The sequence below is a fragment of the Budorcas taxicolor genome, chromosome 18 (genome assembly GCF_023091745.1).
Source record: "Budorcas taxicolor isolate Tak-1 chromosome 18, Takin1.1, whole genome shotgun sequence".
In the NCBI taxonomy this organism is placed as follows: domain Eukaryota; kingdom Metazoa; phylum Chordata; class Mammalia; order Artiodactyla; family Bovidae; genus Budorcas; species Budorcas taxicolor.
In genome coordinates this window covers 38,005,413-38,021,612 of record NC_068927.1, presented here as the reverse complement: position 1 = coordinate 38,021,612, position 16,200 = coordinate 38,005,413, and the positions used below count along the sequence as shown (strand labels likewise).

At 44.4% G+C, this 16,200-nt stretch overlaps 3 protein-coding genes across 3 annotated transcripts; 2 read left to right on the top strand and 1 right to left on the bottom strand.

The window, feature by feature from the left end:
• Positions 1–910: 910 nt before the first annotated feature.
• Positions 911–5,938, top strand: TMED6 (transmembrane p24 trafficking protein 6). Its single transcript, XM_052656077.1, has 4 exons — positions 911–1,123; positions 2,325–2,451; positions 3,668–3,816; positions 5,705–5,938. Exons 1-4 carry the CDS (start codon positions 911–913, stop codon positions 5,936–5,938), a joined length of 723 nt encoding a protein of 240 aa, XP_052512037.1.
• Positions 5,939–7,433: 1,495 nt separating this feature from the next.
• Positions 7,434–9,280, bottom strand: NIP7 (nucleolar pre-rRNA processing protein NIP7). The gene is made up of 5 exons (XM_052656078.1): positions 9,196–9,280; positions 8,990–9,076; positions 8,758–8,896; positions 7,916–8,056; positions 7,434–7,710 (listed from the first exon to the last, which is right to left on the bottom strand). The coding sequence occupies exons 1-5, from the start codon at positions 9,249–9,251 to the stop codon at positions 7,591–7,593; spliced, it is 543 nt and encodes a 180-aa protein (XP_052512038.1). The 5' UTR covers positions 9,252–9,280; the 3' UTR covers positions 7,434–7,590.
• A 255-nt stretch (positions 9,281–9,535) lies between these two features.
• Positions 9,536–16,168, top strand: COG8 (component of oligomeric golgi complex 8). Its single transcript, XM_052656054.1, has 5 exons — positions 9,536–9,931; positions 11,114–11,321; positions 12,081–12,908; positions 14,775–14,943; positions 15,711–16,168. Exons 1-5 carry the CDS (start codon positions 9,537–9,539, stop codon positions 15,980–15,982), a joined length of 1,872 nt encoding a protein of 623 aa, XP_052512014.1. The 5' UTR covers position 9,536; the 3' UTR covers positions 15,983–16,168.
• The last annotated feature ends 32 nt before the right edge of the window (positions 16,169–16,200 follow it).

Here is a 16,200-nt window from a genome sequence, read left to right as displayed (position 1 = left end):
GCTGTGCTTGTAGATGGTGAATTAGCTACTGGACTCTGGATGTCCATTTCATTTCTAATGCAGTAGGTAATGGTACTTCCTTTGTAGGGTGATGTGAGAGTAAGATGCAGGTAAATCTCTCCTCCATAAAGACAGTGGGTGTTCAGTCAGTCTTTTTCCCCCTGTGGGTGCTAAAGAAGCCACAGATAAAAGAAGACATATCTAGTGTTTGAACAACGTAACGGTCTTTCAGTGGGTTTTGGATAGCTTTAGGTGACTGTTATCATTCAGGTGGATGGTAGCAGAATGAGGAGGGTTATCCATGGAGGAGTTTGACCACTGTCTCTTGCTCACTCTTCATCCATTTAAATGTTTCTACACACTTCCATGCTGTGCTTTGCTCTCCTATGCTGTAGCACTGGGCAGAAAGAAGTCCAATGAAACAGGTTTTGCCCCTTGTATCTTATAGGAGCAACAGGTATCATCTAGCAATTTGATATGAATGAAAAAAAATCTCCCAGCGACTACTGAGAAATAAGTCCATACATTCAGATAGTTGGAAATAAACCTGCTTAATGTTTATTCCCAACAGGTAAAAACTGAAAAATGACAGCCTAAAGGAAGGGTGGAAATCGCTCTTCTGAAGTAATAGGTTCTATTCAGAAACCCATTAAATATGTTTGGTAAGCCACTGAGTGTTTGAAGTTAAAGCAAAAATTCTTCCTGTGAGCCAGATGTGGGGTATCATGCCAGTTCTATTCTGGAATATCTTATGCGTGGCCCTGAGACTGGCCTAAGTGTTACTTGTGGAGTTAATCATTACCCCAGCAGTTGTCTAAATTGCTCGATTCCGTGCTTGGTTTGACAGTACACATATACTAAACTGCTTGATTCCACTGGGCTGCACACACAGGAGTCTCCAGAGAGCAGCATGTTCCCTTTGCTCTTTGGGGCTGGACTGGTGGTTCTGAACCTAGTGAGCTCTGCTAGGAGCCAGAAGACAGAACCCCTTAGTGGCACTGGGGACCAGCCCCTCTTCCGTGGAGCAGATCGACACGACTTTGCCATTGTGATCCCTCCAGGAGGCACAGAATGCTTCTGGCAATTTGCCCACCAGACTGGCTACTTCTATTTCAGTTATGAGGTAGGTACGTGGTCATACTGGGGACTTGTTTTTCTTGTTTGTTCATTTCCTTTTATAAAGGGGGTCGGTCAGGTTTTAAATAAATACAAAGTTCTAGTTGTCTTTATTATGCTGTGACTCCCCACCTGTTAGTGAAATGGGTCTGCAGTTAAATGGAAACTTGATAGATGAAAAATCACTAGAACATATGGCTTGGCTTCTCAAATTTGGGGCTGTGGCAGTATGCTTGAAGTCATGGGACAAACTGGGTGCCTCTTCCTGGAGAGGTAATCATCACATTTACTTGAATTTGGAGATGAGAGGGGAAAGAAAAGAGTCCATTTTTTAAATATTAAAACAATATGGATATGGTACCAAGCTGAATGAAAAAAAATCACATGGACTTTGGAGACAGACCCAGAGATTTCAAAGATACTTTAGTTAATGAAGTTGGGGAAACAATATTACTCAAATTCCCGCAAATTGAAGAATCACCGACTCAAGGTTTCTCTATGTAGTCAGTCCTGTTGCTTAAATGCTTTAAGCCAAGTACTTTAATCCATGCTGTGCCCAAGGATGGTCTGCTCAACAGTAACTTAGAAGCTGTTCATTTCCTTTGTTCTTTATCTTGGAAACCTATTAACTTTCTAAATTTTGTTTACATATTTAAAAACTATATTAATCTTATTCCAATGTAACTTAAAATTCATTTTATACTAACTTATCAGAGGTTTTCCTTATCTCTGAATTAATAATAGAATAGTAGCTACCACACAGCTCACAGCCTGGGCTTATCAAGATCCAGCTTGGAGACAAGTACCTATTGAATGCCTTACTTGCTGTCAAGTATCAAATAAGCCCAAATCTGGTATACCACTGGGGAGGTCAAAACCAAGTGAGTTCAGCCAAGAACTACATGGCCAGATTCAAGGTCTGAGACATGTTTTCTCACCAGGGGTGCTATTGGCATTTTGGACAATTCTTTGTCTTGCTTACTGTTTCTAACATGGCAGGATGTTCAGCATTGCTGCCTCCCTGCCCTCTCCTACTCACACGCAACATCACTGCGATACCGTGACCCAAATTCAAGGTGGGGGTTGGGCAGTACCATCCCTGACTGAGAACCACTGTACCGATGGTCACTGGATGTCAATCTTACCATTCAGTTAGCTTCCTGATGATGTAGCAGGGGCTTTTCTCCCTCTTTAATGTGTCTCGGCAGGTTCAGCGGACTCTAGGAATGTCACATGACTGGCATGTTGCTGCCACTGCACATACCCCACAGGGTTTCCTTATAGAGACCTCTAAGCATGTTCGGGGCCAGATTAACTTCTCTACCCACGAGACAGGTCTGTTTCCATTCTCACAGCTATTGTAATAATCATGTATTTCTTTGAAATTGGGAAAATAATGAGGAAATATTGAAATGAATAAGTACTGAGATGCAAAAGCCCTGACTTTTCCACATATGGATGGTGAAACAGTAAGGAGAAAAAATTAACCTTGAACACTAGAAACCAGATTTCCTGTAGACTGCCAATGGCCAAGGACATTAATCAGATGTCCTTGACTGGGCTCCAGAAGCTTGATTTTATTTCATCATCTCCAGTGAACCAGATTATGGGAAAGTGATCAAAACAGGCAGACCCATTTATGATACAGAATTACAATTAATAAATTTATTATGGGATAGTACTCCAGTCATCAGAACAACTTGAGCCAGTTACCAAAAAGCACATTCAGAATATAAGGAAATGCACGGCCATGACAAATATCCACATTCTACAACAAAGCACTTCTCCAGTCACCAGAAAATTCCCACAGCCAGATAGAGCCTGTCCTCACTCCGGACAGCACTAGTCAGTTTGAACTGTTCTCTGTACCAGCCAGCTACACAAAAAAAGACAGTATTTCTCAACAGGTATATAAGACAATCCTTCAGTTCACAGCACAGGCTATCAGCATTATTATTTAACATCTTGGCCCCGATAAGCCAGTGGTGCCTTCCAGTCACTTAAGATAATCAAATACACTGCAGCATCTTTCGACCCTGCTCCTCCCCACTGCTCCCCAACTGCCACGTGCAGGAGGTGACCCCAGCTGAGAATAAGCGTCAGTACATACCCCAAACCAGCAGCCCCCATACAGACCACCTTGCAGGAAGTCACTCCTGGATAGCTTCTTTCATTCACACAGCATCCATCTTTTTCCTACTTTCAAGATCAAGATGATATCCCAGCTCTAATGGTGTACAAGCAGGCAAACAATATGCTCTTAATATGCTTGTGGTTATAAATAGTTTAGATGTGAGAATTATAGGTTGAAAAAGATGAAAACGTTTTCTATCCAATACAGAGCTCAAGCTACTAAAATTTGGCAAAACAACATTATACTATTTAGTAAATATGTTTCAAGAGCGAGCAGGATCTTCCACATCAAAAACTGAATCTGCAGTTTTGTCTATAGTAGCACATTTAATTTTGGAGAACAGTTATCTCCAGGGAAATTTAGAGGGTGGGAGGGTAGGAGATCAAGAACTTGGTAATGATCTCGGAATTCGTACAGGTTTTTATCAGCTTTGTCTAGCAAACCAGCAAAATCGCTTTGGTTCCGTGCAAGTATACCTCAATTTTGGAGTCTTCTATGAGGGGCCTGAGATGGACCACAAAGAGAATGAAAGAAAACAACTGAATGATACTCTGGATGCAATTGAGGTAATTGTTCTGTGGGAGAGAAACATCCCTGGAAACTAAGTTTAAATTTGGAGGAAAGATTAGAATTAGTGGGAATAATATCATACTAGTGAAAGCTCATTTGGGTAGAAACCAAACCGGCAAAAAGATTTGAAGCCCTTAATTAATTTTGTGCCTTGGAGCTCTTGAAAGTCCTCACTTGTTTTCTACCAGGCATCAGCAAATAATGGCTCATAGCCTTTTAATTTAGATATAACATACCACTTTCAGTGTACAGTTTAGTGGTTTACAAGGTCCTGCAACCATTACTAGCATCTAATTCCAGAAGTTTCATCACTCCAAAAGTAAACTGCATGCCTGTTATTCACTCTCTGTCCTCCATGCCCCCACAGTCCTGGGTAATCCCTCACTCATCTACTTTCTGTTTCTACAGACTTGCCTGTTCTGTACATTTCATACGAGGGGACTCATACACTGTGATCTTTTGTGTTTGGCTTCTTCCACTCAGCAAGTTTTCAAGGTTCAGCCACACTGTAGCATGTGTTAATTCTTCATTCCTTTTTCTGGATGGATAATATTCTATTGTATATATGCATCGTATTTTGTTTCTTTACTTATTAGCTGGTAGACATCTGGGTTATTTCCACTTCTTGACTATCATAAATAATGATGCTGTGAGCACCTGCATATAGATTTCTGTGTGAACATACTTCTATTTTTGTACACATAAAAGTGGTATACTCTGCTAGTATGGTAACTTTTTAACTTCAATGAGGAACTGCTCTTTTCCACTGTGGGTAACACATTTTACATCACACCAGCAGTGTTTGTTGAGAGCTGCAATTTCTCTATATCCTTGTCAATGTGTTACTGTCTTTGTTATAGCAACCTTAGTGGGTGTAAGTGGTATCTTGTGGTTTTTGAGTTGTGTCTCCAATGACTAATGACACTGAACATTGTTCCATGTGTTTTTTGGCCTTTCGTATATCTAGTTCAGAGAAATGTCTATTCAAATCCTTTGCCCATCTTAAAATCTAGTTTTTTTAAATGGTGGAGTACTAAGAGTCCTTTATATATTCTAGATAACAGTCCTTTATCAGATATATGGTTTGCAAATATTGAGTTGGCCAAAAAAGCTTGTTCAGGATTTTCTAGCCTATCTTCCAGAAAAACTTTTCAGCCAATACAGTATTTTATCTCACTGTTTGGGATCTCTCTCCACTTTCCCTGATGCACAAAAGCCCAGTTTTTGTAGGTGAAGCTTTACTGGAACAAAACAATGCTCATTTGACAATTACAGTTAGTCCCCCTCTGTATCTGCAGGTGGAGAATCTGAAGATATGGAGGGCTGACAAAGGGACCAGAGCATCCTCCGCCGGTCCTGGGACCAATCTCCCCGCAAATACTGAGGGACAGCTAACTGGACACATGTCCGTGGCTGCTTTTGTGCCACAGTGGCAGAACTTAGTAACCACAACAGAGACTGTATCACTTGCAAAGCCTAGAATATTTACTGTCCGGCCCTTCAGTAACAAATCTGCAGGCTCTCATCTTTTACCATAGACGAAGGACAGAAGACACTGCCCAGAACGGCATCGATATGCTAAGTATATGTCTACATCTAGACATACTCTGGAAGAGCTTTCTGGTTTCAGCACTGAAGTTTTTCATTGTAAAAATTATTTTTTTAAAACTGAAGTCCAGGTAATTTTTCCATATACAACAAAACTAGCCATTTACCAACAACTCCAATAGCCCTTTTTTTGTTGTTGTTCTGCACCCTCAATAGCCAACTTTTACATATCATAAAATCATGTGAATATAGGAGGTTAGTGCTGGTGGGTACCCAGGTGAGGCTAGATGAGAGGTAGAAAGGAACCCTTGCTGTATTTCATTTTCTGTCCCGCAGGAGAGCACACGAAAGGTGCATTACAATATCTTTCACATGTGGCGACACTACAACTTCGCACGCATGAGAAAAACAGCTGACTTTTTCCTTCTCCAATCAAACTATAACTACGTGAACTGGTGGTCAACAGCCCAGAGCCTTGTCATTGTTCTTTCTGGGATCCTGCAGCTGTATTTCTTGAAGCGTCTCTTCAATATCCCAACGACTACAGAAACACAGAGGCCAAGATGCTAAGCTCAAATGACTACAGTGCCCTAGCTCTTTCCTTCTGGGGCACAAGCTTTGTCAAACCTTTGTAAAGTTGTTGGGGGAAAAATCAACTTCAGAAAGTTGTACTCTATGGCTCTCCTCTACACAGGCAAAACAGCAATAAAATAATAAAATGTGTTAAGTTCTGACACTGATTATTTCTAAAGTATGCACTAAATGCTACCATCAAAATACTTCCCATCATATTGCAACCTCTTAACCTTCACTATATCTATTTAGAAATTAACAGAGAAACTTGGAAGGGAGAAGAGTTGAAACAAATGGGACAAAAATATATAAACTGGGTTTTGTATGTTGCATACTGAAACAGGAGTTGTAGAGTGCTTTGCTGTAACTGAAAAATGCTTTCTTTTTAGAGATGTCATCTTCGAAATTTAAAATAAGCAGTATATGCACTAAAGAAACTACAATACAGGGAGTTAAATTTTTTCTATATGCTTTTTTGCTAAAAAATACTTAAATAATTCTAAAAGTAATTTTGGAAGGCATGGGGGAGGACAGAAGAGCTGAATTATTATTGCAGGGCAGGGTCTCTGATTAGTGCTTTTTGTCCAATCCAGTGAGGTAATTAAAGATTTATAAGAATATACATATAAATGAATCACTCTGCTGTACACCTGAAACTAACACAATATTGTATATCAACCATACTTCAAGAAAAAAAAATTTAATTAAAAACCAAAAGATTTATAATAGAAATCAAGGTGATAAAAATAACATTCAGCCGGGGATCATAAAACTCAAGAAAAAGATCAAGAAAACCGCTTATTAAAGCCAAGGTAACATAATCAAATTATATTCATAATATCCTGTTCTTAGTAACAAAAATACTCAGTATAAGTGTTACAAAAACAAGTCTTAGCATGTACTCAACACCATCATTTGCCAAGCATTGTGTTAGGTGCTTTACAATCATGATTCTGAATTCTAAAAACTATTCTTAGGAAGATGGGTAAGGTATTTATTGAAGTTTAATGACTCATCTAAGGCCATATAGCTGGTAAATGTGAGAAATGGTGTTTGAATCAGAGTTTCTTCTTCCACACCACACAGCACCTATCATATAGAAAAGCCACAGAATAAACTGCCCTTACTATTTTATCTATATTTCATTTGCAAAATCCCAAACATGACCTACTACTATGATATGGCAATATCTATCTTTCATAATATTAATAAATAGTTAAGAAAATTCATTATGCCACTAAAATTAATTTCCTGTAAAAAAAAAAAAAAAGAAAAAAGAAAATTCATTATGTTCTTATCACGTGTTTGGAAAACAGTGTTATCACAGATAACAATAACAAGCTATTCTTGTCCTCAGTTCCAACAGTTTAGAACCTGTTACTCAAAACAAGAAGCCCTCTGATTCAAATATAAAACACAGTAATCTATTGAGTCACAATCACAAAGATCCAAAACCCAATTTTTGAGTCATTTCTGCATAGTAAGAATCCAGCCTGCATTTGTCCGTGATAGAGAAAATATTAAACTAAGAAATCCCTGAAGAGGTCACAGTGTTGACAAAAATTCAACATGACGGTGGCGCCTACAGAGACACAGGAAACAAAACTAGCCCCTTCCACACAGCCACAAGTCCTTGCGACGATTTTGCTTTAAGTCAATGTCTCTTCATGTCGCACATATTCCCCAATGTCTGCTTGATGAAATACCACAATCGCCATGGGGTCTACTTTCCTGCAGTCTTGTGTGGACTTTGCTGCCACCCCAAAACCCTGGGATTCAAAAGAAGAGACACTGATTCACTCAAGTCATTCCATAAATACGCATTGAGGTCTGGAAACAACAAAGATGAAAAAATACAGTTTTTTGAAGAATTCAAAAGGTGCCAAGAATTTAGCCTCTCAAGAGCAGACTGAAAACACATCCTTCTTGAAAGAAAAGATACTTGATTTTTTAACAGCCACCATCTCTACTCACCAGAGGGACATCTGCCATGGAGTACACGACAACTCCCTGGTACTGAGAAGTGTTTTCAGTGATTCGCCCAAGTCCAGATTTCAGCACATGGTTCCCATACAGGAAGGACTGCTCTGCTCCAGGTTTTATCCACACTTTATACTAGAAGAAAAAGAATTAAACCCAAAAGACATAAAAAGGCTAACAGTTACACCTTTGTAGATTAGCTAGCTACTACGTCTGTGGTTAATTTATTTTTCTTATGAACTAAAGCTTTTCTACTTTTACACTGAATTATGGGCGTGTATGTGTGTGTTCAGTCGCTCAGTCGTACCCAACTCTTTGTGACCTCAAAACTGAAGTACCCTGACCTACAATACTATGTCAGTTGCAGGTACAAAACATAATGATTGTTATTACTACACATCATTTATTTTGTCATATGAATTTTCAGGGAAAGAGGCCTGTTTCCCTTAAACCGTTCACTCCATGATGAGAACTACCAAGAGATTCTTTCCTCAACTCTTCAATTTCTCCCATGGGCTAAAAGTTTAACAGCTCTTTTTCTGTACCCCACTGTGCTCCTCTTCATAGCCACCTATTTACTTTTCGGTCTTGAGCTGCGTCTGCATAGGCTTTTCAATTTTTGCTGGAGATAAGGACCACTAAGCAGCCCCACAGGGTTAGCCCCCAGCCCCAGCGACGCCCAGGTAGCAGATGTACAGCATCAGGTGCTGGCACTGACCCTAGGCAATGGTCAGGGACTCCGCTGCATAGCAGATGTGCCTAATTCTGCGTTCTGATGTGGCCTTCAGCCTTGACTGTCTCCATCCCTAGTGGCGAGCTGAAACCACCCCACAAACCTTGGCATAGGGTGCTAGGTAATCCAGAGCCGTGATGTGCAACCGAAACTTATGAGTCTTGGTGAATTTTCCGAAGCACGTCCCCAACGACACCAGCTTGTCACCGGAGATATTGGCGGCCAACTTCAAAATCTTCTCACTGAAGGGATAGGGAAGGAGGAGGTGAGGGAGTAAGGTGGGACCCAGGCCTGCACCCGCTCCACGCTGCCTACCTGGCCCCGCGCCCCCTCACCTCACGTAGTACACTCGGTCTTTGTGGAGCCTGAAACAGTAGGTGCCGTCGGGCCTGTCGACCAGCAGCTGAAGATTCTCCCCGATGCTGAGAGCAAAATGAGGACTGGAGACTGCGCCCGGAGCCGTCCACGCACCGCGCCCCCCGCCCCACCCTCGCCCCTCCCCGCCAACCACGCACTCCCTCTTCTGCTCCAGCACTCTTACTATTTTGCTATCTTCTCAAACATTACTCGGGTCTCCTCTTCAGTCAGCGGCCGCATTTTCCCGCTGGGTTGGAACGCCGGATCCTCGTGCCTCAGTTAGCGGAAACGGAAGCCCAGCCGCCGGCCGCTCCTTGGCAACCCCAAAGCCGGCCTCTCTAGCTCCTTTCTAATCGTTCCCCACGCTAGCGCCCCGTAATCTGGAGGACTCTCGGGAAAAGAAAGCCGGCCTGAAGAGAAACCATAGAGACAGTGACACCTCCACCCCCCAGCCACTTCCGGTTCTAGACTAGAAAGTCAGCGCCCTCCCTGGACGGGAGAGGAAGTGACGCTGTTGCCGAAAACATGGCGGCGACGGTGACGATCCCATCTTCAACTACGGCCTCGGCCACGACGACAGCCACCGCGGCTGCTCTCGGGGAGGTGGAGGATGAAGGGCTCCTGGCGTCGCTGTTCCGGGACCGCTTTCCGGAGGCCCAGTGGCGCGAGCGGCCTGACGTGGGACGCTATCTCAGGGAGTTGAGTGGCTCAGGACTGGAGCGGCTGCGGCGGGAGCCCGAGCGCCTCGCCGAGGAGCGAGCGCAGCTGCTGCAGCAGACGCGCGACTTGGCCTTCGCTAACTACAAGACCTTCATCCGCGGCGCCGAGTGCACCGAGCGCATCCACCGCCTCTTTGGGGATGTGGAGGAGTCGCTCGGCCGCCTGCTTGACCGCTTGCCCAGCTTCCAACAGAGCTGCAGGTGCGGCGGGCCCGGAGCTAGAGGGGCTTCTAATAACTGTAATAGCTGTCTTTATGATGATAGAAATACTTAACACTTAGTGCTTACTATATGCCAGCTTCTCCTCTGAGCATTTTATTAATCATTTTAAGCATCACAGCAGCCTTCGAGGTTGGTACGCCATTCCCATTTTGTGTATAAGGAAATTGAGACTGCCCCAGGATGTTTCTAAGTCAGAACTGGAACCCAGCAGCACATCCCTCTTATAGGGCTCTTGTGAGCACTAAATGGAATGCATACAAAGCACTTACCATTGGGTCTGACATATCGTAATTAGCACCCTACAATTGTCAGTTTAATACATGTGCATATTTAGGTAAACATACACATACACACAACACACACGTACATAACGATAGCTTGGCTCAGAGATCATCTGATCCAAAACTTTCATTGACAGGAGACTGACAAGGAAATCCCCTTTGGGAGCAGTAATAATCCTCAAAAAAACCCCACAAAAACCCCACCAAACTTCCTTTTTGAACCATATTCTGTCTCTCTCCATCATTATCCCGAATTCTGCCTTCCAGCCTTTCATGAGAAAGTGTTTTCTTTAGAGTCTTTCAATATTTGAGAATAGCTTTCATATTCTTCCAGTCCTCTAGAATAGAGAGGGGGCTTCACAAAGCAGGCCTCTGCAGTTACAGAGAAGAAAGGGAGACTAGCAGGAACTAAGGTTGGATAATAGCAGAGGAGATTAAGAGGCTGAGGGAACTTGGGGATTAGGTTGTAGTTCAAAGCTACTTGGGGCATCATGCAAATAAGAACAGCTGTTATTAAAGGAACATTTACTCCATATCAGATTCTGTGTTAAATGGTTTATACCCATCAACTCATTTAATCCTCACATCCTTATGAGGTGGGTCGTAATACTGTTTTACCAATGAAGAAACAGTTCAGAGAGACTTAAGTACCTTTCCATGGCTTGTTAAGTGGCGTATCTGGATTCAAATCTTTTTTTTTTTTTTTTTAATCACTTACTAGTTGTGTGATCTTAGACAAGATGCTTTAAATCTCTGGGATAAAAGTACCTGAGTTTGGTGTGAAGATTAGATTAATCGTCTAGCCTGGGGTCAGTTCACAGTAAGTGCTTGGTAACTGGATGCACAGCAGTGAACCACCAAATGTTCTGACTGTTGCTAGGAATTTTGTGAAAGAGGCTGAGGAGATCAGTTCCAATCGCCGGATGAACACCCTGACTCTAAACCGGCACACGGAAATCCTGGAAATCCTGGAGATCCCTCAGCTCATGGACACCTGTGTCCGGAACAGCTATTATGAGGAGGCCCTGGAGCTGGCAGCCTACGTACGCCGACTAGAAAGGAAATACTCCTCCATCCCTGTCATCCAGGTAGCCAACTTGCCCAGAGAAGACTCAGACCGAGCTGCTTATGGCCAGGACTTCTGTGGCCGTCACTGACCCTGTAGGCAGAAATCTTGGGGAAACTCCTGGCATATTTCACATCAGTTACTGCGAGGCAAGCAGGCTTGCTCATAAAACATACATTCATTATTCAGTCAGTTGGTAAATATTAACCACGGGCCAGGCAGTGATCTAGGTGCTGGGGAACTAGTGTGAACAAAGGCAAGGCTGTGGTTCATGTGACTATAAGCTGTTAACTGGCAAATAAATAATATCCTTTCAGATAGTGAAATACAGCAGGGAGTGGGCCAGGAGACTAGGTGGGTTGCTCCAGGAAGAGTGGTCAGGAAAGGCTTTTCTAGAGAAGTAACATTTAAGCTGAGACCTAGATGATGAGAAGCCAGCCACATGATGTGGGAGAGACCAAACCAGAAAGTGTCTGACCAAGTAGAGCAGGCTAAGGAGAGAAGTTGGGAGTGTTTAGAAGTAAAAAAGACAGCCATTCTGGCTGGTCTGCGGTGAGCAAGGGGAGAGCATTAGGACGCAGGTGAGGGCAGGAGAACCAGGCAGGGCCTGTAGGCTACAGTGAACCAGATCTTTGTTGGTGAGCCTGGATGCACCAGTTTTAGGAGGTCTATCTCATAGGTCAGGACGGCGGTGGGAATGTTGGTTGGCAATACTCAGGGCTAGTGGAGTGGGTTCTGGGGAGTGTCTTCCCCAGCGTACTGACTCACCCCGTGTTGTCAGGGCATTGTGAACGAAGTGCGCCAGTCCATGCAGCTGATGCTGAGCCAGCTGATCCAACAACTGAGGACCAACATCCAGCTCCCTGCCTGCCTCCGTGTCATTGGCTTTCTACGGCAAATGGATGTCTTCACTGAGGCTGAGCTGAGGGTCAAGTTCCTTCAGGCCCGAGATGCTTGGCTCCGTTCCATCCTGACTGCCATCCCCAATGATGATCCCTATTTCCACATCACAAAAACCATCGAGGCCTGCCGTGTCCATCTGTTCGATATTATCACCCAGTACCGTGCCATCTTCTCAGACGAGGACCCTCTGCTGCCTCCTGCCATGGGTGAACACACGGTGAATGAGAGTGCCATCTTCCACGGCTGGGTGCTGCAGAAAGTCTCACAGTTCCTGCAGGTGCTGGAGACTGACCTTAACCGAGGGATTGGCAGCCGTCTGGACTCTCTGCTGGGCCAGTGCATGTACTTTGGGCTGTCCTTCAGTCGAGTGGGGGCTGATTTCCGGGGTCAGTTGGCGCCTGTTTTCCAGCAGGTGGCTATCAGCACTTTCCAGAAAGCAATTCAGGAGGCTGTCGAGAAGTTCCAGGATGAAATGAACTCTTACACCCTCATCTCGACTCCAGCAGTCCTGGGCAGCAGTGCCCTGCCGGCTGCTGCTCCGGTCACTCAGCCGGGGACCCTGCAGCCGCCCATGGTGCTCTTAGACTTCCCGCCCCTTGCCTGCTTCCTCAACAGCATTCTGGTCGCCTTCAATGATCTGCGCCTCTGCTGCCCCGTGGCCCTGGCACAGGAGGTGACCAGGGCCCTGGAGGACGCCCTTGACAAGGTGAGCGCAGACTGTTGGCTCTCTACTGGGGCCTTTTTTTTTGGTGGGGTGGCCGCGGGGCCACTCCTTTCGTTACAGGTGGCCAGACTTTTGTAATACACCAGTCCGTGTGACAGGGTGTCTATTGACTTAGGTTTAGTGTGGTTTTAGAGGTTTTTCTAGTTGAAAAGGTCTGGTTAGTCCTCCTTCATGAAGTGGCTCACCTGTAGTCATTTTTCAGTGATGTATTGGATTTCTGTTGCTGCATGACAAACTCACACAAACACAGCATCTTAAAACAACACATTTATCATGTCTCAGTTTCTGTGGGTCAGGAGTCCAGGCACAGTATAACTGGGCTGAGCTTCTGCTCACAAGGCTGCAGTCGAGTTGTTGCCCGACTGTGGACTCATCTGGGTCTTGGGATCCCCTCCTTTCAGGTTCATTCACAGTGGCATATTCCTGTTCCTTACAGTTGTAGGACTGAGGCCCTCAACTCATAGAGACCACCCCACTCCGTGAGCAGTTCACAGCTTTTGATTCTTCAGGGCCAGTGGGAGAGCATCTCTCCTGCCTGAGTCTCTTTCTCAGCCCTCTTTTTAAGAGGCTCATCTAATTAAGTCAGACCCACCCAGGATAACTTCCTTTTTCATTAATTCACATGCAGCCGATTTGGGATGTTAATGAAAACTGCAGAATCCTTCACCTTTGCCATATCTTATTGGTTCTGCCTGCGCTCAAGGAGGAGGAGAAAACAAGGGAGTGGGTACCAGGAGATGGGGATCACAAGAGCCATCTTAGAATTCTGCCTAATATAAGTAACACTACTGATCTTACTAATATCCAAGTATGGTGCACATTTTTAAACATTAAATCTTAGATGTTGAGGTGCTTCTTATAATTGATGGCATCTTATAGTCCCTGTCAACCAGGTGGCAGTTGTGACATGCTTGCATCAAGTCTTTCTGTTGATGTCCTCCTGTAAAAAACAGCAAGAAAGCATGAGCAATGAAGCTTTATAGTGTCAGTGAAATTCAGATAATAGTAATTAGCTAATATCCATCTAGAGCTTACCTCATGTCACATAGTTCATCATACTTTATACATATTCAGCCTTTATCCTCACAACTCTTTGAGGTTAGGTCCTTTTGCTGGCTCTGCTTTATAGATGAGTGAACTATCAGACACAGAGGGCTTAAGTAATCAGAGGCCACAGAAGCAGAGTGCACAGCTGGAACTAGAGCTCAGAACATCTGGCACCAGAGGCTCTTTGTTATTTACTTGTTTGTTTGGCAGTACATTGCAGCTTGTGACCAGGGATTGAACCCAGGCCCTGGCATCCTAACCACTGAACCACCAGGCAATTTCCCAGTCTCTGTTCTTAACCCTGTCACCATGACACCTGTCTGTAATGTTAGCTAGGCTTACTCTGTTATTTGTATGTGGAAATAGTGAATGTTCTTTATATGTGGAAATAATGTATGTTCTTTTCCAGGTCTGTTTTCCTCCTCCTTTACAGTTTTCTAGTGGTTCTAGCATTCTGGAACGTCAGAGGCCTTACTCAGTAAAACCTCTTATGGTATTGCTGATATTTTCCTGGATCCATCAGAGTTCTAGTCCATCTCCCATGGGAGCCAAAAATGATGTAGTCTGTGTATTTCATGATGTTCCTGCTCGGGAAACTGCGCAAATAATAAAACTAGTTGAGTAAGAACTACATCACTGAAGTGACAGAGTTGTGAAGACTGACCACAATTGTGAATTTAAACAAGATAATGATGTACTGTTTGGAAGGACTGTTCTTTTGGAAAACTTCAGGGCTGCACATCTTTGTCACTTTTGATGGGGATAGATTAACAGGTAATTGGTGGTGCCCTTTTCTCCTAGGTAACTAAAGTAATCCTGGCCTTCCATCGTGCAGAAGAGGCTGCGTTCAGCAGTGGGGAGCAAGAGCTCTTTGTCCAGTTCTGCACTGTCTTGCTGGAAGACCTTGTTCCTTATTTAAATCGCTGTCTCCAAGTCCTTTTTCCTCCAGCTCAGATAGCACAGACCTTAGGTAAGAGAGGAGAAGATAAGATTTTTAAAACTATTTTATTGACATAATTCACATACTAAGTAATTCACCTATTTTTAAAATTCAGTTTTTAGTAAAAATGTACAGAGGTGTGTACAGCCATTGCTATCCTCTAATTTTAGAACATTTCCATCACCCCAAAGATCCCTGGTGTCCATCTGTGCTCATTCCCCAATCCCACCCTTAGCCCCTGGCAACTACTAACCTACTTTCTGTTGCAGTAGATTCTCGCTTTCTGGACGTTTCTTATCAGTAGACTCATTCAGTTTGTTTATATCTGGCTAAGTGAAAGAAGCCAATCACAAAAAACCATAATGTATGATTCTATTGCCATGAAATGCTTATAGACGGTGTTTATGAAGTATTTTTTGGTAATTTGCCTTCGTATCCCTTTGTCCACTGTCTCTGTGTGGCGAAGGGCATGCGGGAGGGCAGTGGGCAGTGGTCGCACCAACAGAGTGGCTGCTCTTGGCTCCCCCAGCTTCTCCTTGGCCCTGTCCGGGGAAGCCGGTGCCTGTCCAGGCTCTCCTGGCAGTCTGTCTCCATCCGCCCTGCACTCTGCTGTTTCGATTACCTTCACAGTCTGGCTTTTACGGCACAGCTCCCTGTCCCCTATCACAAAGGTGACTTTTACTCTACTGAAATGTGCTGTGTTCGTCACTCCCAATAAGTATTTTGGGTTTTTTCCCCTTGTAGACACATCAATATTTAACGCTTTTTTCACTTATGTTCTTTACTTTCTGGGTCAGGCATTCCACCCACTCAGCTTTCCAAGTACGGAAACCTGGGGCACGTGAACGTCAGCGTCGTCCAGGAGCCTCTGGCCTTTATTCTGCCCAAGAGAGAGCCGGTCTTCTGTCTGGCCAAGGAGCTAGTCCCCGAGCTCCCGGCTCCAGCGCCAGCACTGCCGCCCAAGGCGCCGAGCCCCGAGCCGGTCACCCCGGCTGTCCCTGACGCGGGGCAGGAGGAGGTGGAGTCCGCGGGGCCCCCGCAGCCGGACGAGCCTAGTGCGGGCATCTGACCGGTGCTGCCTGCCCCCCAGGCCTGTGCGGCCTGTACCTGGGCGTGGGGCCGGGGAAGGTTACGCAACCCCGGTGGGAACGGGTGTTGCCACGCGTGGGAGAGGCTGCAAAAGGCGTAATTCAAGAGAGAACCCCCCCAATACTGTAAAGCAACCATACTCCAATTAAATTTTAAAAATAGTGAACCTCTTGGCTATTCTTGTAAATGCTTGGTTAA

What these genes read in the sequence shown, in the direction of transcription:
- COG8 (XM_052656054.1), top strand. Translation starts at nt 9,537, where the DNA reads ATGGCGGCGACGGTGACGATCCCATCTTCAACTACGGCCTCGGCCACG. An exon ending in AGCTTCCAACAGAGCTGCAG is followed by an intron (nt 9,932 to 11,113) that starts GTGCGGCGGGCC and finishes GACTGTTGCTAG; the next exon opens with GAATTTTGTGAAAGAGGCTG. An exon ending in TCAGATAGCACAGACCTTAG is followed by an intron (nt 14,944 to 15,710) that starts GTAAGAGAGGAG and finishes TTTCTGGGTCAG; the next exon opens with GCATTCCACCCACTCAGCTT.
- TMED6 (XM_052656077.1), top strand. Translation starts at nt 911, where the DNA reads ATGTTCCCTTTGCTCTTTGGGGCTGGACTGGTGGTTCTGAACCTAGTG. An exon ending in CTTCTCTACCCACGAGACAG is followed by an intron (nt 2,452 to 3,667) that starts GTCTGTTTCCAT and finishes GAATTCGTACAG; the next exon opens with GTTTTTATCAGCTTTGTCTA. An exon ending in ATACTCTGGATGCAATTGAG is followed by an intron (nt 3,817 to 5,704) that starts GTAATTGTTCTG and finishes TCTGTCCCGCAG; the next exon opens with GAGAGCACACGAAAGGTGCA.
- NIP7 (XM_052656078.1), bottom strand. Translation starts at nt 9,251, where the DNA reads ATGCGGCCGCTGACTGAAGAGGAGACCCGAGTAATGTTTGAGAAGATA. An exon ending in TTTGAGAAGATAGCAAAATA is followed by an intron (nt 9,077 to 9,195) that starts GTAAGAGTGCTG and finishes TTTTGCTCTCAG; the next exon opens with CATCGGGGAGAATCTTCAGC. An exon ending in GACCGAGTGTACTACGTGAG is followed by an intron (nt 8,897 to 8,989) that starts GTGAGGGGGCGC and finishes CTATCCCTTCAG; the next exon opens with TGAGAAGATTTTGAAGTTGG.